General features: G+C 48.7%; 2 protein-coding genes across 2 annotated transcripts; one reads left to right on the top strand and one right to left on the bottom strand.

The window, feature by feature from the left end:
* Window positions 1-15,266: 15,266 nt before the first annotated feature.
* On the top strand, window positions 15,267-16,426 carry N7446_012464 (uncharacterized protein; the record flags this gene model as incomplete). The annotated part of the gene is made up of 2 exons (XM_058521206.1): window positions 15,267-15,828; window positions 15,891-16,426. 2 exons carry the CDS (start codon window positions 15,267-15,269, stop codon window positions 16,424-16,426), a joined length of 1,098 nt encoding a protein of 365 aa, XP_058366572.1.
* Window positions 16,427-17,715: 1,289 nt separating this feature from the next.
* Window positions 17,716-18,059, bottom strand: N7446_012463 (uncharacterized protein; the record flags this gene model as incomplete). The annotated part of the gene is made up of 3 exons (XM_058521205.1): window positions 17,716-17,772; window positions 17,831-17,951; window positions 17,998-18,059. The coding sequence occupies 3 exons, from the start codon at window positions 18,057-18,059 to the stop codon at window positions 17,716-17,718; spliced, it is 240 nt and encodes a 79-aa protein (XP_058366571.1).
* Between the last annotated feature and the right edge of the window lie 8,130 nt (window positions 18,060-26,189).

Here is a 26,189-nt window from a genome sequence, read left to right as displayed (position 1 = left end):
CGGCTCTATCGTATTATCTCCAAGTTGTTAAAGTAAGACATAGGACAGATATAAACATGCAATGCTTCACTCTTCTCTTGCGTTGTCCAAAAACCCTGGTAGATTGAGTCTGCAAGGGTGATCCCAGTCATCGAGGATCCTAGTCAATCGACCCCGAGATGATTCCAGTGCCTGCTCAAAGAAGCGCAGTCGAGACAGCTGCTTGTCGTGGCGAAGCTGGAGTCCGTCCCTCTCTTTAGTCAGGTGTCTGCTAGCCTCCTTCAAGATCTGATTGCTCTGCTCTAGCTTCTGGCCATCGATGTGTTTGGACACGCACGACTCCCATAGGCGTCGATAGAGTCCGACAATTCGCCCTGCTGGAAAGGCGAACTTGGGATCGTCGCGTTCGAGGTCTGCTAGCACATTCAAAATAGGTTGAAAGGGCTCGGTCGCCAAGATATGTCTTGTTTCTGCTTCCTGTTGCGAGGGAGAGAGCTGCGACGGTCAGCAAGAGCATTGGAAGCTGAGCCGCTTTACTTACCAGTGGAGGGACATGATCAGAAGCCTCCTGCGAATTCTCTTTTTCAGAAACGATTGGCAATGCACTGGGCTGTTGTTCTCCTTCTTTTTCCTGGACTGGCGTGCTGTTAGGGGCATCCATCTTGATCGTAGTGAAAGTCGAGTATCTGGGCAATAGCATGTCCATCAATTCTTGGAGGCTTTTATAGACTTGAAGACATAGGTGGCTAGGTACTCGGTCTCATTTTTACCATGAGAGTTAATCAGCGTAGTCAGCTTTTCAATCTCAACACTCTGTTAGCAGTCCGTTTAATGATGGTGCTGGTGATCAGTCTCGTGATGTTTGATGGTTGGTGAATATGCCTCATATTAATGGCTTCCGGTGATGAACGGACTGGGATATATATTCAATCACAACGCATTTTCCACATTCGTTTGAGAGCTCAGAAATTCCAAAAGTAAATAGAGTAAAACCTAGAGGATTGAAAAAGAAAATCGAAAAAATAAGGTATCCATCTCAACCATGATCACAAGTTCAAAAGTTGACTCCCGTCAACAAGGACGGCCAAGCTTCAACGGGTTGACGGGTTGAGTACCAGTACCCGTACCCGCGCGACCGCGGCCTGACGCTTTCCGCAGCCTAGACGGGCAGAACCACACGCAGCTCAGACAATCAACACTCAAGCAAGGCCAGAAAATTTTCATGTTCCTTGGATGAAATTGTGAGCGCTCTTGGTGAAATCAAAGAACGAACAGCTTCCATTGCCTCAGTATTAGGACCGTAGATTCAACAGTGAGCCAACGTTTCTTAACCGACTCACTTTGATCTAATTCTCAAGATGACCCTAGCATTTTTAGTCGGTGGGCATCTAACATGACACCAAAAATTTCGCTGCAAATAGTTGCGGTAGAACGAAGGCATGAATTGCAACAGACCTCACTTAGGATAGCGTCGTGTCCTTGAACGTTTGCTCTATAATAGAGCACGTTCGCGACGGGAGCCGAGAAACCTATAAATTCGCCCTCTGCCCCCAGCAATTTGTTCTACAACACTGTCACTTGCTGCGCAAAGTCGAGCAGGCCCTCGGTTTGAGGCACCTGATATGTTCTTCCCTTCAACCCTACTGGAATTTCCACCATACTGACACCTATGGATACGTCGTGGGCCGACAAGCTAGAAAGGGCTTGTGAGAAAGTGATTCCCACCAGATCCACTATGCCACCTATACCAGCCGATCAAAGAAGCAGATTTGGGTTAGCTGGTCAAAGTATGCGAGTATCTGTCCATCATAGCAGCGGACCACTGTCCCGACCCTGAATATACCGATGCAAAAAAGTGATTTCTATTCAGGTATGTAGATTTCAGCGCGACCCTTTCCGAGACTGGACTGACTTCAAAGACGATGCGAAATAACCGGATCCTTGCATTCCATCCAATGCACGCGCAAAGCCACGGAGCCCTTACCCGTGTCTTCTTTCAGAAGATGTGAGTTCTACATGTCTCGCCGATCGACAAGCTAATGATGGACAGGAGACCGTTGACAGCGCCCTAATGTGAGTGCGAACCAGCGGCGCCGTCAGAGCTCCGCGCAAAGTCATGGCTTACACACCATTTCTGGCCCTGCCACATCAAACCATGCAGCATGTCCTATGTGAAATACTGCAAATCAAAGGCGCGGGCCAACAACAGGACGCATAAGCTTCAGACGTTCGTTGTCCACGACGAGGTATGTGGAATATCGCTCCTTCTGCTGCGCCGGGTCCGATAATATGTGCCGAGTCTGTGCCTCAAACACAAACACTGCTGATCTCTTTGCCGTTGTAGGAGCAGCCCACCGCCAACCGCGAAAGTCTTGTGTCGAGTTACCTATTCCGGCCGAGTCAGACAAGACCAAGGGGCCGACGCGCCATCGCGTCTTCCCCCTCCTCACCGCCTTCACACTGAACGGTGGAGTGCCTCAACCTCTCGCCGCCTACGAGCAGCAGTTTCCCAATACGACTGTACAATTTCTTGTCACACGTGAGTTCGTCATGCACCTTTGCCGTCCTGTGAACTTGTTGGTTCATCCATCGCGGCTTCTGAAGCGACAGCCAGAGAGTGCGACGAACTTGGATTCAACATCATGTCAATATGGCATATCGGTGACTGCATTGCCGAACTGAATTGGCGGTGGTCTAGTTGGTAAGCTGGTATGATGACAATCCTAATTGACCATCGGACAAGCATACACTCGGATTCTTCACGAACGGCATAAAGTACAACACCATGTCCAACTGGATCAACCCCTTGCTGACTCGGGTCTCACCACAAGAAGACACCCTCAGATTCCCATCACTCGAATGCAAGCAGCAAATCTCTTATCTACTCGACCTTCCCTACACCAATACCATGGTATGCTCTGTTTTTCCACATGACTTCTGGTGGCATCGACGAGTCGCTACCTCGACCTTCTCCCAGTCGATTTGGTCCATCAGATCATGCGTTGGTATGCCTACCTGATGCAGACCCAACAGAGCTCATAGCAGTGTCTGTCTCTCGGCATTCGAACACCCACAGGGGTTAGCCTACTTGCGGCTTGGCTCCCCGGCGTCCAGTGGGTGACCATCGTTGTCCTCAGATGGCGTCTGGCGTCTTTCGAGCCCGAAAGTCTGACCGCACCGAGAGGAGCCGATGTTTGTGTTGCTTGAGCCGTACTTTCGCAGACGGCCAGGTTGTTAGTTTAAGTTTGCGTGCAAGGAGAAGGTGAGGCTAAAGTCCCGTCATTTCTAGCCGAATAAACTAACAATAACCATCTCAGCTTCAAATCAAGTGGACAAGACCGAGGACAGCCGAACCAAAGATAGGGCCCATGACCCAAGAACTACATCTGATACAGTCCCTTGATCCCTCTTCCTCTCAGTGTTGCTGAGCTCGTCGACATGTGTGAGCGAGCGGGAACAAGTCATTCGCACATACACAGAGCTGCATGCTATCAGGAGTGTTTGTCTCCTCCCTGTTGGACCAAAGGCTGGCTGATTTGATTCCTAAGCCTGAGTTTTTCGATCCAAGCCCGAGCACAAATGCAAGGCCAATCCACGTTGGAGGTCACAGCCGCTGGAGGTCAGTCAAGCTATGCAATATCCTTTGTCCATTGAGACCGTCTTCCAACATCTCGCAATTAGCGGCGCAAGCAGGTCTTGCCAGGAATCACCACTTCTCTACCTCCCGGGCTCACTGCCCTTTGAGCATCGATGCTATTTCCTCACTCATCGCGCCGGAAGATATCTGGCGTATCACTGTTCGAGCAACTTACAGTGAAGGTGGGTCTGATGTCTGTAGTAGCACCACAAGAGCCATCAGCTTGTAGGACCTCTTGGACTCTCCCGTTCAGCCAATACTTTATTTTCTACCCGTAATAAACCCTTATGCCATATTTGCTTGAGAACGAATTTCAGCAGACGCACTAGGGCCGGATGTGGATTAGAGCACCCTTGTGCGAATACCAACCGATCCTGAGCGGCGATCGTGGAGAGTGTCTTTACCAGTTCTGGGTCTAGATGGCTAGTTGGACTCCGATCGCACTTAAACTATATCAGCAGCAGAGCATGCTGTATCGCATGACTCAGGAATAAGTCCACAAATAGTAATGCCCGTCGCTTTAATCGCCGGACTGGACTTCTTCGAGAGATTGGTTGGACTATGAATCGTAGTTACTGACGGGATATTATTCACAAAGATGCGACGGCTCTTACATGTAGAAGGAGCGGATCACATATTCCCGAGCGAAAGCTCCCAATGACATGTTGACCTCGAGCGAAAGCAACTCTCACTCTAGAATGTAGGCGTTTTATCATAAGGTACGTTCGAGCGACACGCAATATTCATGTGGAGAAACAGCTCTGACTACACAAGGAATAGAGCCTATCGTACCATAATGTTTGCCCGCCATTCGTGTTTTCGAGCGAACCTCATCACATGGCTCTACACTCCGTCGTTCTGTTGAGCGTACAGTATATTGCGTGATCATAGTTGAGCAACTTGTAGATTAAATCATCTCAACTGAGTTGGAGGCCGTAGTCAAGGCGTGAACAACAGGGATCAAAATTGCTTTGCAGGATCAAAAAAAAAAAAAAAAAAAAAGGCAATTGAAGTTTCTATGATGTAGGGGACATGGCAAGAGACCGCGTTGCCTCTGTGAGACGGTGACCAGCGCTCCCTTCACCGCCCGACCATTCACCACATCAACATTAAACACCAACATCAAACATCAACATCAAACATCAACATCAAACATCAACATCAAACATCAACATCAAACATCAACATCAAACATCAACATCAAACATCAACATCAAACATCAACATCAAACATCAACATCAAACATCAACATCAAACATCAACATCAAACATCAACATCAAACATCAACATCAAACATCAACATCAAACATCAACATCAAACATCAACATCAAACATCAACATCAAACATCAACATCAAACATCAACATCAAACATCAACATCAAACATCAACATCAAACATCAACATCAAACATCAACATCAAACATCAACATCAAACATCAACATCAAACATCAACATCAAACATCAACATCAAACATCAACATCAAACATCAACATCAAACATCAACATCAAACATCAACATCAAACATCAACATCAAACATCAACATCAAACATCAACATCAAACATCAACATCAAACATCAACATCAAACATCAACATCAAACATCAACATCAAACATCAACATCAAACATCAACATCAAACATCAACATCAAACATCAACATCAAACATCAACGCGCATCAACACATCAACTCTCAACTCTCAACTCTCAACACATCAAAACACCAACACTTCAACACTCTCAGCAATTCTCACCAACATGTTTGCTCTACGCCTGAATGAAGGGTGTCAATTTCACTACGCGAAAGGACTATCGGACCGCAAACTATCAGCGCACAACATTTGGGAACCTCCCCTTTAATAAAAATGACACTTTCGTTGTTATATAATGTTGGCCATTGAATTTGGGACGATCTATCTAGGGCTCATTCTATCTATCCAATGATGATCCTTCGGAAAAAGAAACAGACTATGAAGAGGTTGGGCAGGTCTTTGCTTCTTCGAATACTGTTGAATATCGAATACTGGTCTCTAACACCACGAAGAGGTGCCTACACATTGCTAGAGGGCTTGTTAACGCAGCAATCCCCTGCAAAGCACGTTTGTTGACGCAGAGCTCGTCCTGCGAAGCACATTTTTACACTCGCGGGGCTCAGGGTAGCGAGGGAGCACACTCTTACACTCGCGGGGCTCAGGGCAGCGAGGGAGCACATTTTACAGTCACAGGGCTCATTGGCTGTGAGGGAGCACATTTTTACAGTCACAGGGCTCATTGGCTGTGAGGGAGCACATTTTTACATTCGCGGGGCTCAGGGCAGCGAGGGAGCACATTTTTACAGTCACAGGGCTCATTGGCTGTGAGGGAGCACATTTTTACATACACAGGGCTCATTGGCTGTGAGGGAGCGCAAATCTTACATCGCTGGGCTCGTGGCAGCGACAGCCGTGGTCACGGAAGGTCTGGAGTACTTGGTTTCGCAGAGCCCATCCTGCGAGGCACACTTGTTGACGCAGAGCCCATCCTGCGAAGCACACTTGTTCACGCAGAGCCCATCCTGCGAGGCACACTTGATCACGCAGAGCCCATCCTGCGAGGCACACTTGATCACGCAGAGCCCATCCTGCGAAGCACACTTGTTGACGCAGAGCCCATCCTGCGGAGACTCTTGGTGTCGCAGATGTCCCTACGGAGACTCTTGGTGTCGCAGATGTCCCTGCGAGGCGCTTTGTTGACGCAGGACCTAGGCTGCGGAGAACTTGGTAATGCAGCGGTCTCCTGCAGAGAACTTGTTAACGCAGCGGTCTCCTGCGGGTCTCACTTGTCATCACAGCGCCCCCCTGCGAGGATTGTTGTTGACGCAGACCTATCCTGCGAAGCACCTTTTTACGCTCGCGGGGCTCAGGGCAGCGAGGGAGCACATTTTTACACTCGCGGGGCTCAGGGCAACGAGGGAGCACACTCTTACACTCGCGGGGCTCAGGGCAGCGAGGGAGCACATTTTTACACTCGCGGGGCTCAGGGCAGCGAGGGAGCACATTTTTACACTCGCGGGGCTCAGGGCAGCGAGGGAGCACAGTCTTACATCGCTGGCCTCGTGGCAGCGACAGCCGTGGTCACGGAAGCTCTCGAGCCCGCAGGCAAGAGAGGGACACTACGATGCATCAAAGTGTGAGGATCAAAGTGTGAGGACCGAAGTCCTGAGTTTTTTGGGCTGGGAATCCGGCCCCTTTTATAATTTTTCGGTCAAGTCTCTACCAAGGAACCATTGCGCCGAGGGTAACGAGAATCACTGTCCTTTGATTGGCGTTGAAGCACGTTGAACGACGTTGAAATGGTGTTTGGAGAATTTGTGGCCTACAGACTCAAGTTTCGACCTGGGATCATTTTTCTCAAATCTTGCGTTGAGTATGGCGAACCGCTTTCATCAACTGTTGAAAGAAAGCAACGCGGCAAAAATGTGATTCCTACATATTGTTGAGTTTGCAATTAAATCGCTCAACGCGGTGGCGCCCTACATATGCCCGTTTAGCCACGGTCACCGTCTGTTTCATGAGGGTTGATGTGCTTCAACAGATGCCAAAATAATAGGTTGGAAAATTTCTGGTTGACAGAAACGCTGGACTGTACCTGCGGTTGGCCGGAGGATCCTTTGGTCTCGCTCGAATCAATCCTGTTCATCCTTGGCCCCGGGCCGCGGAATGTTGTTTCTTCCCTGTCTACTCGCAGCCAGCTAATGTTGCTTTTACCAGAATCTCTACTCCCTTACCGCACAGATATTGACATACTCTCAAGCTCAGGATGAGGATTGTCCTTCTTGGGGGGAGGCGTAAACAAAAGCCCAGAGCTTATTGGAAAGTTTCCATAGGAAACCGAGCCTAGGACAACCATGTGAAATGTGCAACCAGGCCCACGAGCTAGGTTCGCGTGATCGCCACCCCCTCGCAAGATTGCAACGCTACTATCACATTGATGAGACTCTGGATACAAATAGCGCCCGACGGACCAATCAAACACAATGCGCGAATTTAGACAGACGCAGGTACGGTTCTGCGATGCAGATCCCAGCGACGACCCACGGGACACTAGTTCAAGGAGGTTCTATTTATGGCCCGGAGAAGAAGTGAAGGATTTGCAAAGGTCCAGACCGATCCACAAGCCCAAACTTGACGGCCGTCAGTGTCCGATCGAAAAGGACTCTGTTGCTTAGGAGGTACGGCCGAGGTACGGTCCAGGCAGGTGAGGTATTTGGAATACCACGCGGAATTCTGGCAACAGAATGGTAGGCTAAATCCCGATCCGTGGTTATGCTTTCCTGGTTCCTGTCAACAGGAGAATAATTCTCCTGTCAAGTGGCAAGTTGCTCCTTGTCTATCAGGTCTGTCGAACGTTCTAGAAGCTATGTCTTCTGTCCTGCATAAAGCTTCGCGTAAGAGAATACTCTCGTTGGATCCGACACAACCCCATTCAATAACCAGTCCGATATGTCTAGCAGAGAGCTTGTAGAAACTATGCCAATCATGGATAGATCTCATGAGCTTATGTAAAAATATCTCCGGTTTTTGCACTAAAACCGAGGAACCGATTGGCTGCCGGAAATGGGTTGAGGTTGTGGGTCGGCGGCCCCTAAACTTTATCTCAATTACCCTCCACATCTTGATTACGACTGTAGCGAGAGAGAATCTTTCTAGTACACTGCTCGTCTCTTCGAGTTCCCCGTATATGGGCAGGTCGAGACTGTCGTGAATCTGCCCCAATTCTCTGGGCTTCTCTTTTGGGCTGTAGGGCTTAATCACGAGCAACCTAGAAAGCATGTGGGGCAGAAGCCCGGGCCTGAATCCTTCATGACGACCGCATTCTCTCACCGAGCAGGCGATTCCATGGGTCGTCCAAACTAAGCAGTTGAATGATTTGCGGTTCCGCTAATGATCGTCAGCTGCCCTCGTGATTCCACGGTCTCTGTCAAACTAATTTCCTCCTGACTTGGGTGTAGGTCAAAACAAGTCGTACTCTTCGCCCCAAAGAATACCCTGCTTTCGACCATCGATCCTATCAAATCCAAGCAGACGTATTACCTTGAGCCAACAAGAATGCCATATTTCCATTTTCCCAGAGCCCCTTGCTACGATGTCCTGTCTCCCCATGGGAACACTCATAGTATCGTGAATCCTTATACGCTGTCCGCAGGACTTCCCGGGGCCACATAACACTCCGATGAAATCCTCCTGGTTCTGCATGACAAGGATGAAAATGTGTGGGCGGGCCTGATCCAAGGGCACCACCATCGTGCTCGAGTCCTTTGACTTTGGGACATCCTCTATATTGTTGTCATTCCTAAGAAGGGCGATTGCTACTTCCTCTACGGAATACATGGAACGATATACAGCTACGCTTATATTCCTCATGCTGAGGCTTCATTGCTGATCACAGCCTTTGATGTAGTAACTTTACTTGGACAAGTGTATAGGGGTAGTTGACCACTGTTCCCTGGATATCGCTATGTAGCGATCCAGCCGATGAATGCTGCTAAAGTGCACGCTCTGTTCGCCGGTATCTCAGCTTCCTAGCAGCACAGACACGATGCACATAGTCCCACCTCCAGGATGACGATCGTGTACTTTTAGACCGGTACGGAAGCGGTGCTGGCGTCAAGCGGTCTATGCGGGACACTAACAGATGATTGTTATTTCTCCTTTGGGCCAATAATTTAACCTCCTTGATATACTGTCCCTTGGACCGACGTTGAGATTCCAATCGTCGGTCCGCATTCAAGCGCAGTATTTTCGACCACTTAACGAATCATTTCACCGTCTATCCCTAGATACACGTCAACAGAACGTCGTATTTTAACATCAAGAATTTGAACCAGTGAGTAGGTGTCATCTGAATTCACATTGCAGGAACCGTTCCACTTCCAAATTGTACATAGCCTCAATCCGGTGAAGAACTCTCTGTGTGTGTTTCGGCAGCGACAGAAATCGGTCTTTGAGACCTTCGAGGCGCATTCTTGACGAAGAAGCTTGGTTTTTGAAATTTCGTCTTGGCTGCGCTCGACGACGCTCTGACTTTGGGAGTCTATCTTCCAGGAACTTCAAGAGACGGCGAAGCTTCTCCGCACTTGGAAGTTCGCCGATACAGAGAGAGAATTCAATGGCGACGCGGTTCATTTGGAGGAGAGATTCGCGATCCTGTGAAAGACGGTGGACAGCAGCGTGGCGGATGCCAGAAACCAATCTTTGCCATTTTTGTATGGTGTTAGCGGCTTGACGGCAAGTGCTACACTGTATCTTGTCCCGATGTTTGACCAAGAATTTGAAAAGACCATGTAGCTCCAGTTCCTCTGGGCATGTCCACCCAACCATGAGAGACTCCTCTGAAAGCCATTTGTGAACGAATTGAAATGCATCGAATTCAAGATGTCGCTGTATGGCTTGGAGAATAAGATTTTGTGCACGGAAAGGGATGCTTGTTATTGGACCAAGAAGTGAGTATAGACCTTGTAGGACTGTTGTTCGAGCCCATAGATTAGTTGGCGCGCTCCTAAATTTGTAACTTGAACTTACTGAAGATTGTATCGATCTTCCCTTGGCAACATTCAATCAATTGTTTTACCAATCTGAGAGCAGTGCGTTAGTAACAACTTCCAAATTGGGAAGACTTGTCGTGAGTTCTTACCGCTTACTCACAGGATGAGATAGCCAAGAAGATCTGGTCGAGGTGCCTCCGGCCACATACCGACTTACTGTGAAAGAAACAGTGCTAGTCTCGGACTGGCCTTGTTTGTTGGTCGCTGTATCATTCTGATTCCACTGCATAGAGGCACTTGGATGCGATCGCACTTCATACGATTGGCCGCCGCGCGGAACATCCTTGGCTGTCAAAGCCTGGTCTTCCGGCAGTTTTGGCACCTGTACATGGAACGTTCCTTGTCGCTGGTGCCGACTTTGACGCCTTGGGCGTGCCATCCTGGAAAAATTGAGAAGACGATTGGTCTCCTTGGTGGGAGAGCAACTGGAATATTAATCGGACTGAGTTTTACAAACAAATTGCCATGTGCCTGAGTGAATTTAAGGGTTATTAATTACGGGATTCATGGAATCATTGTCTGCGTGCGAGCAGGGTACCAGCAGAATGTGGTAGTAGCGTTGCAGTTTCGCGAGGTTGGTGGCGATCGACGAGGAACCAGATCCTTGCCCTTGGTAGCTCAACTGGTTCACATGGTTGTCCTGAGAACTGGGCCCGGGTTCCTATCACTGGCTTTGCAGCAAGGTGCAAACTTTAATCTACTTTCTGCCTAAGAAAAACAATCATAATCTGGGATTTTGGGTTATTTTCATCGTATCTGTGCCGCCAGGTAACATAAATCCCGTTGATGGCAACATGCGTTGGCTGCAAGCAAGCATAGGGAAGGAATTTCACTCATAATGTGCGGTGCTATAGCATGGAAATAGTTGATTCGAGTGGTGATCTGAAAAGAAGCTAATCACGGGTATATTGAGAGTGACTGCCAGCCTCAAAATCTCCCAAACAGCACTTGAGCTTTCGTTGAAGCACTTCAACCTTCATTAACGAGAAGGTGGGACTTTCTGTGGCCGCAATTAAATACAGTCTCTGACCAGCCCAACAGAAGGAAAAAGCCTGAATCTAAAGCAGCCAAAGCAGTTCTTGACTTCTTCACTCGCTGTCTATATGTCAGAAGTTTGAACACAGCCCAAATCTGCCTCTGATCAACGTTGACCTTATTAACAGTCAACGCCGTCACCTAAGAAGCCCAGCAGTTACTCACATCAAAGGTCATCATATTGGTTTAAAAAATCGTTATTCTTTGTCTTCGGGCAGCCTCGCTATTCGGAAAAGCTGTCACTTTTGCCTGCAAATACTCCCAGAAAAATTCGAATGTATCTCGGCATTGTATAAGAAAGCAAGATGCTAACGGGCTTCATAACACTAAGGTGTCATAGAACATCGAATCTTGACTTTGATGGAAAGGGTTATTAGAAGCGTTCAATTTGGATAATGATTATTACGGCCACCTTTTCAACACCTCAACACCTCAACACTTCAATACCACCTAGTTCGACCAGATGCTGCGACCCAGTTGCTCTTGCTCCATATATAACATGCATAGACTAAATTCTTGTCTGATTTTTGTTCTGCTTCAGGTTTTCTATTGCCTGATACATAACGACCAACAGCTTTTGGTCCGTTTAGCTCAAGCAAATTGGAGAAATCCCTTCATTCATTCTATTGAGTGACAGGTCAGCTATCTATCTAAGCATCTTGCGATGTCTCTTCTCTCTCTCCCACCGGAAATTATTTTGCTCATTTCAGAAAATTTGGACTCGCCAAAAGACCTCCTCAGCTTCCTCCGAACAAGCCAAAAGTTCTACCATCTCTTGATCAATGATCTCTACCAACATAATATACGCTTGAACGGTGGATCGGCCCTTTTATGGTACGCAAGTCGTGGGGACGAACTTGAAGTCCGGAATATGCTTCGTGCGGGTGCGGATGTTAACATCCGATCACCAACTCGCGCACAGTCGACAGCTCTTCTGGAAGCGGTTTTTACCAAGCATACCAATGTTGTACAAGCCCTTCTAGAGAATGGGGCTTTGCCAGATGTGGCCGATGCCCGATCTAGACGACCCTTGGTTTTGGCGACAAATGGTCGTAGCGACGTGGCGATCACCAAGTTGCTCCTAGATCACGGCGCCATAGCCAATTCCGTTGCGTTTGACAAAAATGCTCCATTACGGGAGGCTGTCCGTTCCAACCAGGAGTCCAAAGTGGCATTGCTTTTGAAGCATGGGGCTGATACACATATCTTGGACCGCCGAACTGGGATGAGCCTCGTGCACCTCGCGGCTTCCAAGAACGCTACCCCCGGAATTATCAACATCCTCATAGGCTCCGGTGTCCAATTGGAGTCTCAAGACAACATGGGCAGAACGCCACTTCAAGTAGCAGTTGACCATTCATGCACCCGCGCTGTGCGCCTGCTATTAAACCTTGGCGCCAATCAAAACTTCAAAAACAATAATCAGTATTGGGAAGGGTGGAGCGCACTTTTCTACGCTGCAAGAAATCCAAGCATTCCAGGGAATGGCAGAAAAAGCATCATTCGAGCGTTATTTCTACATGGGGCTGAGCTCGATGCTAGAAATCACGCTCAGAAGACGCCTCTACTCCATGCAATCTCTAAGAGCGCCATAAAACAGGCGCAAGCTCTTGTCGAATGTGGTGCCAGTATTATGGCTACAGACGCCAATGGAGAAACGGTCCTCCATGTGGCTGCTTCCTCATCGAGCTGGTGTCCCAGTATGGTGGGCTGGCTTGTTGAAAACGGCGCTGATGTAAATTGGGTCGGGGGTACACATAGTGAAACCCCAATTTTCTACGCTATCCGGAACGCTTTTAACCGACAAGGCATGGAATGTGTTCGAACGCTTCTGTTGCTTGGAGCTGATGTTCAATTTCAAAACAACAATGAGCTGACGCCTCTTTCCCTTGCTGTGCGCATGGGATCTATTGAGTCAACAAAGATTCTGCTCGAACATGGGAGCTGTGCTAATTCGAGAGACAAATATGGCAAATCCCCTCTGCATTATGCTGCCGAAGCACGGAATGTTCACAAGATTGTCAAACTTCTCATTCAATACGGGGCTCATGTGAACTCTCGGGATATGCTTGGATTCACGCCATTGCATCGAATTGTCGCCAAAGAAGAGACGTGGGAAGCAGCGGGGGAGTTGTTGAAGGCCGGGGCTGATCGATACGCCATAGCGGATGATGGAAAGTTTCCTCATGACATGGTTCCTGATGGCCCCTGGGCAGAAACGAAACGTTCTTTGATTCGTTTTTACATGTCGTGACTGGCGTCACCGCAATCAGCCAGCTCTGGATATAGCGCTTAAGTACTATCCACATGACCCTTGCAGCAGGGCTTCTGAGATTGAGGATTTTCAAAGACTTTAGTCGTAATAGAAATAACATCTACGGCTAATCATGGTAAAAATGCGCTTGGTGCCTGAAACTATATTTCGGGGACCGCACATGCTTGGGCCTTTCCGAAGAAGCTTTTACTGTGGACTGCCTTTATTTCCTCAAAGTTCCGATATGAAATCAATGTACCTTTCGCGTGGGAGACCGCACATGTCCTGGTAAGGTTATATCAGATCTGTGATACTCAGGGAAAAATATTCTGGATTGTCATCCTGTGAAAGATTCGGCGATGTTGAGATTAAAAACGTCTAGGTTTTGAGTTTTATCATGAACTGAGAGTCACTTTCCACTACTTGATTAGCGCTGGGGAATCATGCGTTTATACTCGACCGAAGAGGAGTTTAGGTAGGCTTTAGGCTTGTAAAACAGACAGAGAGAATTTGGCTCTGGAGATTTTGCATTTGAAAATACAAACAAACAAGCTGCATTCCTGGATACATGCCTAGGAGACTCCCTTCACATCTCCTCGTCGTGGGCTTCCCTTTCTCGCCTCCTGGCGGTACGAAATATAGACCCCATGCTTCCTCTGTGTGCCAATGATTGAAGTGTGATCAATAGTCACGGGATTGAAAGGCTGGAGCAGCCTCAGGATAATTGGTTGTCGCCGTCCACTCAGTCAAACCTAGTTGATGTGTGGTACGTTATTTGGCACCGACATTTAAAATTCTCTGAGACAACATCTATCAGGGTCAGATATAGAAAAATTGAAGTTTTCAAGAACTCACTTCAATATGAAAAATCAACATCTTGTTCTGATTTTCCCATTCCAGTTCGATATCATTGCACGCACTTTGCGGCTCTCCATACCACTGGCTCCAGGTTTCTCCATTTTTGAGCTTTATAGCTGTGATGCTGCCTACAGAGTTTCGACCGAGTGCCAAACACTTCAGATCCTCCTTCAGGATGCTTCAGTCCACAAGCGGCATATCCGTAAATGTAGCGGGATTGTAGGTCCATAGGTAGGGCTATCCACTCTTCCTTGCGGCTTTTGGGACCCGTATACTCAGGGCTTGACAATTTTCACGGGACTAGATTTTCTTTTAGTCCCATAGACCATGCCCACTAGTCCCACGGGTGCCTCAAACATTCCCAGTATGTCATAGCGGAAGGGCGATGCGAGGCTATAAAGCCAATGAAAGGGACAATCTATGAGGAGGATCCACCACTGAGGTTGAGTGGGTCGTGGGTCGCACTAATGCACACTAAGACACACTAATGTATGCCACAGAGTAAGAATGACATTTTCCCCCTTAAATCTGGCACCAAAGAAACTCGTAACTTATATATGGATTATGTATATCTACGATTTCATTATTTTTATGTTTGTTTCAAAGTAGATAGTAGAAAGATACATTATCAGTGGCGATAGGGGAAAGACACCAATTGGAACTGGGTGCTGGTTCCAAGAGGATCACTGGGGGAGTAAGCTGAGGATCAGATGGCCAGGTCTCCTTTCTACCGCCGAGGCTAGATGCGACAGGCGCGATGCGAGTGGACTTAGCCTCCGAAAGCAGGCGGCCCCTGTCCGAAAAGATATGGAGCTTCCCCATGAGGCGAGAATTGCATAAATTCAGGTGGCTTTCCCTTTCACTCGAGAACCCCTCTTGATAGCTCAGATCATTAGGGATCCCGTTCTTCAAGATGCTAGGTTCCGTTTATCTTGTCCTCGCGGCATCTTTGGCCGTCTCACAAGCCCTCCAAGGCTCTCCCGCTACTCAGACCTGCTCGGACCCATGGGCAAGAGTCTCACCCGCAAAAGGCGCGGTGGTGGTGGACAACAGTGCCAGTCCGTACCCAGGCTCGCTCTCTACCGTGCAGGCTGGAGTTGATGCTCTAAATAGGACGAGTACCATCCCGCAGACTCTCTTTGTCTTCCCCGGGACCTACGTTGAACAGGTCTATATTCCACGTCTTAAGTCCAACCTGACCGTCCAGGGATATACCTGCAACTCCAAGGGATATGAGCAAAATACGGCTACGATTACCTATAATCTGGCCCTCATCAACACCACCAGTGATGACAAGACCGCAACCTTGCGCCAATGGAACCCCAACACCAAGGTGTACAACATGAACATTGTCAACACCTTCGACCATATTCCGAAGAATGGTCAAAATCTGGCCGTGTCTGCAGAGACCACCGGTCAGGGTTACTACGGTTGCCAGCTGATCGGGTATCAGGATACTTTGCTTGCCGAAACTGGTAAATTTGACCGTAATTGAAGTCCTGTCTATTGAGTATGTGCTTATTAAATCTTCATCCAGGTTCCCAGCTTTACGCCAAAAGCCTGATCGTTGGGGCTGTCGACTTCATTTTTGGACAGACGGCCCTGGCGTGGTTCGAAGGCATTGACATCCGCAGCATTGCTACCGGATGCATCACTGCTTCGGGCCGTAGCAGCGCCAGCAACCCGTCATGGTACGTGATCAGCCGTTCGAACGTCTCTGGAATCAACGACACGATTCCGGCGGGTACCAGCAACCTCGGTCGTCCCTGGGGGTCTTTTGCCCGTGTCGTCTTCCAGGAGACCTATCTGGGCAATGTCGTCGCCGCTGCAGGCTGGAAGCAATGGTCGACCAGCACCCCCAACATCGTCAACGTTACTTTTGCCGAGTACAACAACTTCGGTCCTGGATCTGTTCTAGAAGAAGGGCCCCGAGCGGATTTCAGCGAACAGTTGACTGCGCCCATTTCGATCCAGTCCATTCTCGGTGAGAATTTCAAAGATGAGTGGTGGATCGACACCAGCTATCTTGATCCGAGTGGTATGAGAGCGGTGAGGGTTGGTGAGAGTTGGTGAGAGTTGGTCTGACTTATCCAAGTAGGAACCGGCTGCTTGAACTCTCTACGGACTATCCCCGTTCAGGGTGCAAATATAAGTCCTGCACAATAAACTTGAAGGGGCCCCCTGATAAAATATCTAGCGATTTTTCAGAATAGAGCGCTTTGCATCGTGAAGGAAATCCGAAACCAGGGAAGAGTCGTTACCCTAAAGCCGTCAGTGTATACCTGTATGTTTATCAAGCTGCGTGTCGAAATTTCGCTCTGTAACATTACAAGGAAACAGCTACCTGACGTCGGTAAGCCTAGTTTAAGTTGTAGATTTCCATATGTGAAGCCGGTTTTAGAGGGCAAAAGTCCGTCCAAATGAGGAGGCCAAGGTTGGAACAACTCTTTCTTGGCAAAAAAGATTCCTTGACATAATTATCTCGCCAATTAGAAGTCCAATGGCCTCGTGCATTAGTTCATCGTAATCGCAACTTTAAACGCTACCGTCTGATACCTACGACATATCTGAGATGGCAGCGATAGTTGCGACGAGTGCGAAGGCACAGAGATTGCCCCCTGACAGGAGAGGAACACCAAAAACCACGGTACCCGGTGACCTACTTCGATCGATGGAAGACATCGCAGATAGGGCCCGCCGGGTTTTTAATTACATCGAAAACAATGGCACAGAGGATCGATATGTCACAGACGGTCGGCTTGTATGCGCTCAATGCCTAACGGGGCGATAGCTAGGGGATAGCTAACTGTGTCAGAACGTGGTCGTTACAGTACGGACTAGTACGGGCATAGCCAATTGAGTACTTGAGAGTGTGTTTTTTATATACTATAGAAAGTGCAGAATAAATAGGGGATGAGCTTAGTAAGGTCGTTGAGAGCCTTAACGATCATCAGGCAGAGGGGATGCTGAATATTCCTCGGGCGCACTAGTAACATTTCGACCCTCTTTTGTTGACAAAATACATTAGGAGTTCGATCAATGACTAAGCAATGATATAGGAAATGTAATGCCACAATGCCAGAGCGGTACAACACTGCGACGCAATTGGCAGTCAGAACCGAGATAATTTGTGCCTTCTGATTTGCGAAAGGCGCGCAAATGCGTGGTCTCGTCGTCTTGGAATTTGACAAGCACTTATTTTCAAGAGCACGCTCCACTAACGTCATCTTTCTCATACTGGTAATGACGTTCTTCCCAATCATACCCTTTGAAAGCAATGTCCTTGCAGTACGTATTCCATGTATCACCATTGATTCGGCTTTCACCAGAGGTTGTATAACACTGGCTACTGTTAGTTTTTGTTATTCTAAGGAAGAAGGGGACCATGCCTTGCTGTCCAGCTCACTAAAAGTGACAGACTAATAGAGAGTTAGATATTTAAAGAGCAAAATCTAAGGAAGGCTGAGAGTAACATACCACTGGGAATTTACCGCAAACATTACCGGTGAGTCCTGTATCTAGGCCGTGCGCGAGCTCGCCGGTGTCAGGGATACCCTTTCGATAGCAGTAACACCAGCCATGGTCGTCCCGCTTATTTCTATACAAACGTAAGTATTTAAAGAATGATATTTCAGCGTACTTACAGTGCAGCGCCGAAGGAGGCCTGTGCAAAGATAGCAACGCTCAGAACCGTTCGAAGTAACATCGTCGCTAAGCAGAGAAGATTTTTGAGGAGATGAGTTAAGGAAGTTTGTTGAGGAGGATTAGAGCGACACTGTTTGTAGAACGAGAGGGTAACTTTCTCTGCCTTTTATATCGTTGGAACCTTCGACTTCGGAAAAGTCCGGCTCATGGAGTAATTAATTCCACTTTACAAAGGGTATTAGAGTTTGGATCAGCAATTTAAATAAGAGAGAAGTTTAGTTCAATTCACAAGTTTCAAAAATAGTCCGTTTCTGAGCCACTGAGTGGTGTAACGCTATTTTACATGCATGCCTACAACATGATAGCTTCAGTCTCATTTTCCGCCCGTTGTTGGATTTACGTTAATTCAATGATAGAGGCCACCGGAACGTCTACCACCTGGCATGTGCTCCCTAGGAGAATGATCGGGTCTTCAATAAGGTCGTAATGGAGTTAGAAAGTACTCGTATTACCAGGAGACAATAATCGCCGTCACCTATCTCTAATTAGCAGTAATACAGCAGTTGGCACGCCAAGGCAAATTAATGGAGCCCGCTATAACTACACCGCCAATCGTATCGTTTTCTTCCAAGCAATCCGAAATCCGATCCGTGTCTCACATCTTAAACTATTATCCTCGCCACAGAGTTTTTTTAATCAAGTCTATTTTAGCTTGGTTAGCTTTTCTCCTAAATAGCTTTATCTAATTCAGCCGCTTTAGCTGTTCTTCCTGTCTATTCTCAGATGTCCTTTTTCGAAGTCAAAAAGGCAGCTTTTATGCTTGGCAAATTATGTAAAATGCTAATCCTTACTTTATATAAGGATTTACCGTCTAACCAAATGAATAAAACGTAGCGTGAGTAAAGGGACGAGCTGAAACTGGGGCAGTGCAAGGAAGAAACCTCACTAACACGTATCTTGATTAGGCTGCGGCAAATCTGCTCCGTTGGATATCAGTTCTTCTAGTTATTAAGATATTTTAACCGAAGGGGCTATTCCGTACGGAGTACCCCCTCCCGTAAGACGTAATTTCAAGCTCTGGGTGACCGGGTCGGTGCCCGCAAGCTTCTATCGTTCTTGTTCCACGTGGCTTAGTATATAAGCGCTAATCCTGCCGTCATTGCTCTGTGAAATGCTCTTCGTAGCCCTTTGTTCATGTCAATCATGGATCCTCGAGATGCATACTGCTATACCGCTATACATACCAATTCTAAGCTCTCAATTCCCATTCGAATTTTCCCTGTCTCTCACCGGCCGGTCCCAATTATTCTAGGTGCTCCATGCATGGACCAGAGCAGACGGCTGGTGATTAGGGGCAACGAGTAACAAAGCCCGCAATGGGTAATAAAGGCTAAAGTTAAACTGCAAAATAAGTTTATTTTAACTAAAGTGAAACAATTTTAGGGATACCTTTGTTAATGAAAATATTTTGAACATTTACAGATCAAACGACCCGGGTGTCTTTTCAGCCGGATGTACCGGATATCTTTTTGTTCGGATCAACCGGATACGAATTGCTACAGTATTATGTAGAGAAACAATGCATTCTAGCTAATAAAGTAGGGATAGAAACTCTAGTTGTTGGTATCACCAGCTAGGTACTGTGTACACAGTTAAGTGGACAGTGGTTATGCTTCCAAAGCAAAAGTCAATTTGATTCATGTAAAATAGATGTTCCTCCTAGGTCAAGGCCCAATACCCCTGAATCCATACGGCGGGAGCTGTTGTTTAGCAAGATTACTGTACGTTCAACCTGTCTTTGCTTATTCTGACGGGAGTATATATCCCGACACTAGTTTTCATTATTATATAAAATCGTTCAGGCAGGCCCTATTATTTATTATATCTGTTCGAACCATTCTCAACTACATCCAAATACTTTGTTTATCCAGACTAAACTAGTATTGTTCTCATAACAAATCATGGTATGTATATTTGCCGTCGTTTTGTTCACCTAGACTGACCAGCATAGTTCTTCCCTGTTCTATTCTAACCATTGCTACACTGGCACAAATGGAGACGGATGAGATATTTTGGCCCGCACGGGGCACCTGCGGTCTGAACACTGGCGATGTAGGCCTCGTTGACGGAGGGCTACAGCGCCGTGAGGGCTGCAGGCGGGCCCGTGGCACTCCGTATATTCTAGGAGGAAAAATAGCTATGCGAGAGCATACGTGGTATATACATGAGGGGGTTCCGCGGTGGGCGGGAAGAAACCGTCGCGGAGAGAGCCCGGCTCTCCCTCGAAACGGCGATGTTCTTTTCGAGGGAGGGGAAGGCCAGGCGATATTTGTGTGCGATGTCCAGCACGGGATATCGTGGGCCCGACGCAAGGGGCTCTCACGCAACAGTCCCGAATAGAACCTATCATCTATTCTAACCATTGCTACACTGGCACAAATGGAGACGGATGAGATATTTTGGCCCGCACGGGGCACCTGCGGTCTGAACACTGGCGATGTAGGCCTCGTTGACGGAGGGCTACAGCGCCGTGAGGGCTGCAGGCGGGCCCAAATGACCCGGTGGGCCAAAAGAGGATGGTGGAGGGGCTGGTGGTATGGAAGATGAGACCGGCGTTGGATGACCGGTCTGGAATTGACGGTTCCAGGCGTACAGTGTTGTCGTAGGTGTTGTGAAGTAAAGGCGGAAGGCTTCGGATGACCATCTCCCGAGGGCTTGGATGTGGTCATTTCTTAAGCCTGCGTTGTGGGCGTGCTGTGCTGCCCCTTTTCTGAAACTGTGACCCTTAAGTCCCGTGGTATCTTCCCCGGCGCGGTTGAGCTTAGAGATAACCGCACGTTGGAAGGCGGATGAGGTGAAGGGGCCAGAGGAGAGCGTAAACAAGGGGGCAGACATAGGCTGTGAGTCGTGGAGGAATAGCTTAGAAAGGCCTTCGACGGGGCAGGCTGCGTCGTTTGTTGCTGCAAGGACAACATTGACACCTTCGTGGTTTCGGTCGGTCTTGCTTCTCTTCAAGGTAAGGAGGACGTGGTCCATGGTGGGGGAGAACCTGATATCCGCCCGGGTTAACTTAGTAGCAGCGAAGACTTGAGTGTTTCTAAGGTCGGCAGCTGAGTATGTAAATTCCCCGACCCGAAGGAATCCAGCGAAGGCAACGCGGGCGGCCACGGCAAGATTAAGGTCATTTTTCTGGGCCGCTGAGAGCCCCAGCGGTTGGGCAGGGATATGTGAGATATTCCCTGAAAGGGTTATGACTGAGGCGCGTGAGATTGGGTTGCGAATCCGCTTTTGGCGGGGCGGTTGCAGCCGACGAGCGCCATCGATCATGCGACGAAAATGCTTTGCGTGGAGGTCAAAAATTGTGTCAGGTGACCGTTATCGATGTGATACGCGCGGAGAGCCGAGAGCTCAGACATAGCTGAATCGGGCTTCACAGGTGGGGAACTACCCGCGCCCAGCAGGCGTTCCGTAAGCCAAGTGCAGATCGACGGGGCAGTGGCTGGCCAGGGCTGCACTCCGATAATAGCGCAGCTACGGGTGTACGAGCGCTGCGCAGAGCGATAGCCTCTTCTGGTTCCCTCTGCAAGGCCATTCCAGACCAACTTTGCATGGCCAGCATTCACGAAAATAGGCTGTCGAGAGAACCAGGCTGGCGGAGCAAGGGAAAGGAGCTCGTCAACTGTGGGCAAATATCAGCGATGATCCTATAATCGGAACGGGACAGTGCATCAGCTAGTAGGTTCTCCGATGAAGGAAGCCAGTGTGGCTGGACTTCGATGTCAAGGGCGGCTGCTATGCTGAAAAGCATGAGCAGAGAGCGATGAGCCGGCCCACGGAGTGCCTGCTTAGACAGGCCATGAAACGCGACGGCGCTGTCCGTGAAAGCGAGGACACGATGATGAGCCCAATGGGGGCTGTGTATGAGGAAGGCCTGCAGGATCGCAGAGACCTCCTTAATGTTAATGTGGGCCACGTCGCCGCAGGCGGAGGAGGCGTCCACAATAGCCGCATGGGTGGAAGGCAGGTGAGGCGCTGCAGACATCCAGTCCCTGGCGGAGTCCCATGAGGGCGCATAGAAGAAGAAGAGGCCCAGACCTGAGTCGCACGCGTCTGTGTAGAGGGCAACTAGGGGGCGGCTCTTCTCGAAGAAATGGATGCCGTTAAATAACGGGAGAGTGTCCCTCCACCACGCGAGATCCCCGCGGCTATCATGGGATAGGCGGCGGACGGAGCGCTGGTGAGGCGGGAAGGATGCGAGATCGCTGTAGAGCGACTGAAGGCGGGCTCTGCCGAGACGGATAACTATTGAGCAGTGTTGGAGGAAACCGACTACACGTTGCAAAGCTTTATGCGAGACACGATCTAGCTGTAGTAGCGACGCGGCTTCGGAAGATGCGCGTGCTAGCTTATCGCGAGGCATACGGGCCTGCAGAAGTGTCGTGTCGATTTCGACCCCAAGGACACTGACCACGGTACCCGCGGCGTCTTTCGAGTCATTCCGTGGGATGCCTAACGCATCCGTGAGAGGAATATATGCGCTATTGAAAGCGGTAAGGGCTTTAGAGAGACCTCCCACGGAGGAAGGAAAAATAACGATGAAATCGTCAAGGTAATGAGCGATAGAGGCCAAAGGCAAGTAAGCGGTTAGGAGCCAGTTAAGGCCCTCAGCAAAAAGGTTAAAGATGAAGGGTGCCGTTGAAAGGCCGAATGGGAGGCAGCACTCCATGTATGTCTTGCTATCCCATGAGAAGGCTAGGAGGGGCCGGTCAGCGGGGGCGACTGGGATATTACGGAAGGCATCCTTGATGTCGCGTTTGATGATATAGCATCCTCGTCCAGACGTGCGTATGAGATCGAAGATGTTATCCATAGATATGTATTGTATAGTAGAAGCAGCGTCGGGGATGGACTCGTTGACACTGCGACCCGGCGGGTAGGAAAGATCATGGATACGGCGCCAGCTCCCGTCGTGTTTAGGCACCAGCCCTAGTGGGGAAACAACGACGGGGCCAGTAGATGGTTGCACCCGACGACATAATAGGTCATCAGAGAGCTTCTGGGTGATAAGAGAGTGTTCCTCGATGCGGTGATTAGGAGTTCGACGGTATCTTGGCTGGATCGTACAACCGAGGCGGCAGCCGAATGTAAGGATGCCGCTGCAGATAGTCCCTAGGTTGCCAGGATAGCGTTCGAGGAGGGTTTTCCACGCCGAAGCAATGAAGGGAGAAGCGGAATCACGCAGAGGCGGGAGGGAAGGGTCGAAGACCTCAAACTGAATAGAAGTGTTGGGACGCGGGGCTGGCCAGCTAGTTGGTGGCGACAAGGTTTGACCTATACCAGGGCCGACCCCGGCGTGCTCCTAACTCACTGGTTTTACTTTGCAGCTTGTCACGGAATGGTCGTTGCCGCACTTAGAGCAGACGTGTCTTCGGTGGCATGTTCGCCAGTGGCAGCCAGCAGAAGAGTTGAATTTTTCACAAATGACAGTGTCATTATTTGGGGCAGCGGTAGAGCGCGTTGACCGTGTGGTTGGGGTAGCCGGCGCTGTCTTTGCTGGGAGCACGTTGTCCGGGCGAAGGTAGGAGCTTTCGAGGGCTTTCCCAATTTCCCAATCGCTAAGAGAAACGGTGAGGTCGCCTTTATCGACGACCATCTGGTGGTGGTCCAGGGCCATTTGCAGGATACAGTCCTGCCATTTATATGCCCTAGCAAGGTCACAAATGCGGCGGTGGAAGAGAACCATTCCACGTCGTCAGCATCCTCTTCCGCAGTGAGGTCTAAACGTGGGCGCTTGCGCTGCCCGTCGCCCGCAACAAGGGACGCGGACACAGTAGAGATGAATGAGTCCTGCTGGGAGTCGGAGAGGGAATTCCATATGTACTCTGGTGGATAGATCGAGGAGCCCAGGGTGGTCTGTCCCCCAGGGGTTAGACTGGGGGCCACCGAACTATGACGCACCATTGTAAAAGGAACTATTGAAGAAACCGTCGCGGAGAGAGCCCGGCTCTCCCTCGAAACGGCGATGTTCTTTTCGAGGGAGGGGAAGGCCAGGCGATATTTGTGTGCGATGTCCAGCACGGGATATCGTGGGCCCGACGCAAGGGGCTCTCACGCAACAGTCCCGAATAGAACCTATCATTTACTGACGTATCTGTTAATATGTCTACAACCGCTTGTCACCCTGGCTGCCCCCCAGTTGTCCCCGGACCCAATCACGACTCCATGGCGTGAGACCTCTGGTCGTCCATCGAGCTTCGATTTCCGCTGGAGCTTCAGTACAGCCGCCGTCGGCGACGTTCAGGACCCAACCACATGAACCCAATCAGGGGCCGAAATAAACGTCTTCGGCGCAACCTTGGATGCAAATTCGAACCAGAGAGTCATCCATGTCCACGTGAACCCAACAGCGACCTATTCAGTGGTCATTTTCAATGTCTACCACGGTGGAAATATACTTACCCGTTACGATTCGCTCGGGCGGGCATACACCAGTGACATAAACTCGGGCCCGGGAGGACAGTTCGCTATGATCCCGCTTCCTGATGACGCCCAGACGATTACAATTTATTGGCGTGTGGACCAAGATTTGTAACTAGTTACTCCGCGTTCCGCGAGTGTGGGTAAACATGCCCATACCACACCGACGAACAACAATAAAAGCAGGAGGGGAACGCTAAGACTCATTTCTTAGAGATTTGGAAAGAAGGTGGGGGTGGAAGAGTTAAGGAAAGACATTTCAGCTCTCTCGGCGCGTGTGGCCACCAAGGTTCCTGTCAACGGAAATAATTAGACTTGATTCCACAGGAGATAATTAGAAATAATCAGTGCGTGCTGGGTTTATACGCATCCTCGCTTCCCCTCCTTGTGTGGGAGTTCGCTTCTCCATTGGTGATGGAAAGACCTTGGTCTAAGGAAGTCGTAGGTGTCACAGGACGACCCCCGTCTTATCTGGTAGGGGGTATCCCACAGCCAAAGAGCAATTAACAGCCATAATGCTAAGTTCAATTTCTTCAGCATCTGGCTCATTTCTTAGACGTATAAGGTCCAGGATCCATGAAATAAAGCCCATCAGTAGCTTCACTAGCCAATAATGTATCATCATCCCCATTTTCAAGCGTTTTTTCCAATTCCTTAGCCGCTAAATCAGCCGCTATTTTCATTGCGTCCTTTCGCCAAGCAGGAAACTATGACTCATCTTCTTTCTCACGTCTACGCTGTACTAGAACTATTGCCTGAAATTGAAGAAAGGGGGGCCTTTGTAGCTCCCTTTACCCATCGTTTGCTTGCTGACATTTTCCCAGACATTTTATGGCTAAGGGCGCGCATAAGGCTCATCCCTGCAAGTTCCGCGTTATATAGAGACGATTTTCCGGCATCAATTACGCCGGCGCAACTCAATGTGTTGACTGGCGACATTCATAGCAAATTGACGAAAACCTTGCAACTGGCAAGTTCAACAAGCGGGTCAGTCGCTTCTTCGTAATACATAAATGATACCGTTATTGCTCTGCAAGGAATTCATAGCTATTTGTCCCTGGTTGATCATTGGATGCAATAAGTCTATTGCGGTTTCCTCTGCTGGGCGAGCAAATGTCGGAGTATACGGTGAAGCAGCTCTCGGTGGACAGAGCGTTTTTCAATCAGTTCTTCAGAAGTTCATCATAATGGAGCCCGTGATTCTCCGCGCTTTGAAACTAGGTTCTCTCTGGAATATAATCTGGGTTGCAAATCGAGTACTAACAGACCCCTATTCCGGGGGACTTTCAATTTAGTCAGGCCCTATCTACTCGAAATACTCTCAATACTTACCATGATTTCATGTGTTAATATACCATGTACCAATCCCTCCAAAACGAAAACATGTAAAATAGACTGAGGACATTCTTATTACTATATAATCACAAATCAAGAGAATTGAAAGCGTAACTTTGTCGTAAATCGGTCCTAACGTTTAAAAGAAACAACGTAGAAAGTGCACCGAGGGAAAGTTACACATAAGAGGTAAAGATAACCTATCATTCATCGCCTCCAGTAACTCGTAGTCACATATGTGTAGTGTGTGTATCATTTACCCTGACTCCTCGCAATAAAAAGCTGGGTTATAAGCCACAGCCCACTACATTTGGGTACGGATTCGTATTTCGGTCTAGTTGGATAAATTAACTCCCGAGTGGTCAGGGTAAATGAAATC

The sequence above is a fragment of the Penicillium canescens genome (assembly GCF_028828765.1).
Source record: "Penicillium canescens strain IBT 15451 chromosome Unknown utg000010l_segment0_segment0, whole genome shotgun sequence".
In the NCBI taxonomy this organism is placed as follows: domain Eukaryota; kingdom Fungi; phylum Ascomycota; class Eurotiomycetes; order Eurotiales; family Aspergillaceae; genus Penicillium; species Penicillium canescens.
The sequence above is the reverse complement of the archived record's forward strand: the minus strand, read 5'-3'. Positions and strand labels throughout refer to the sequence as shown.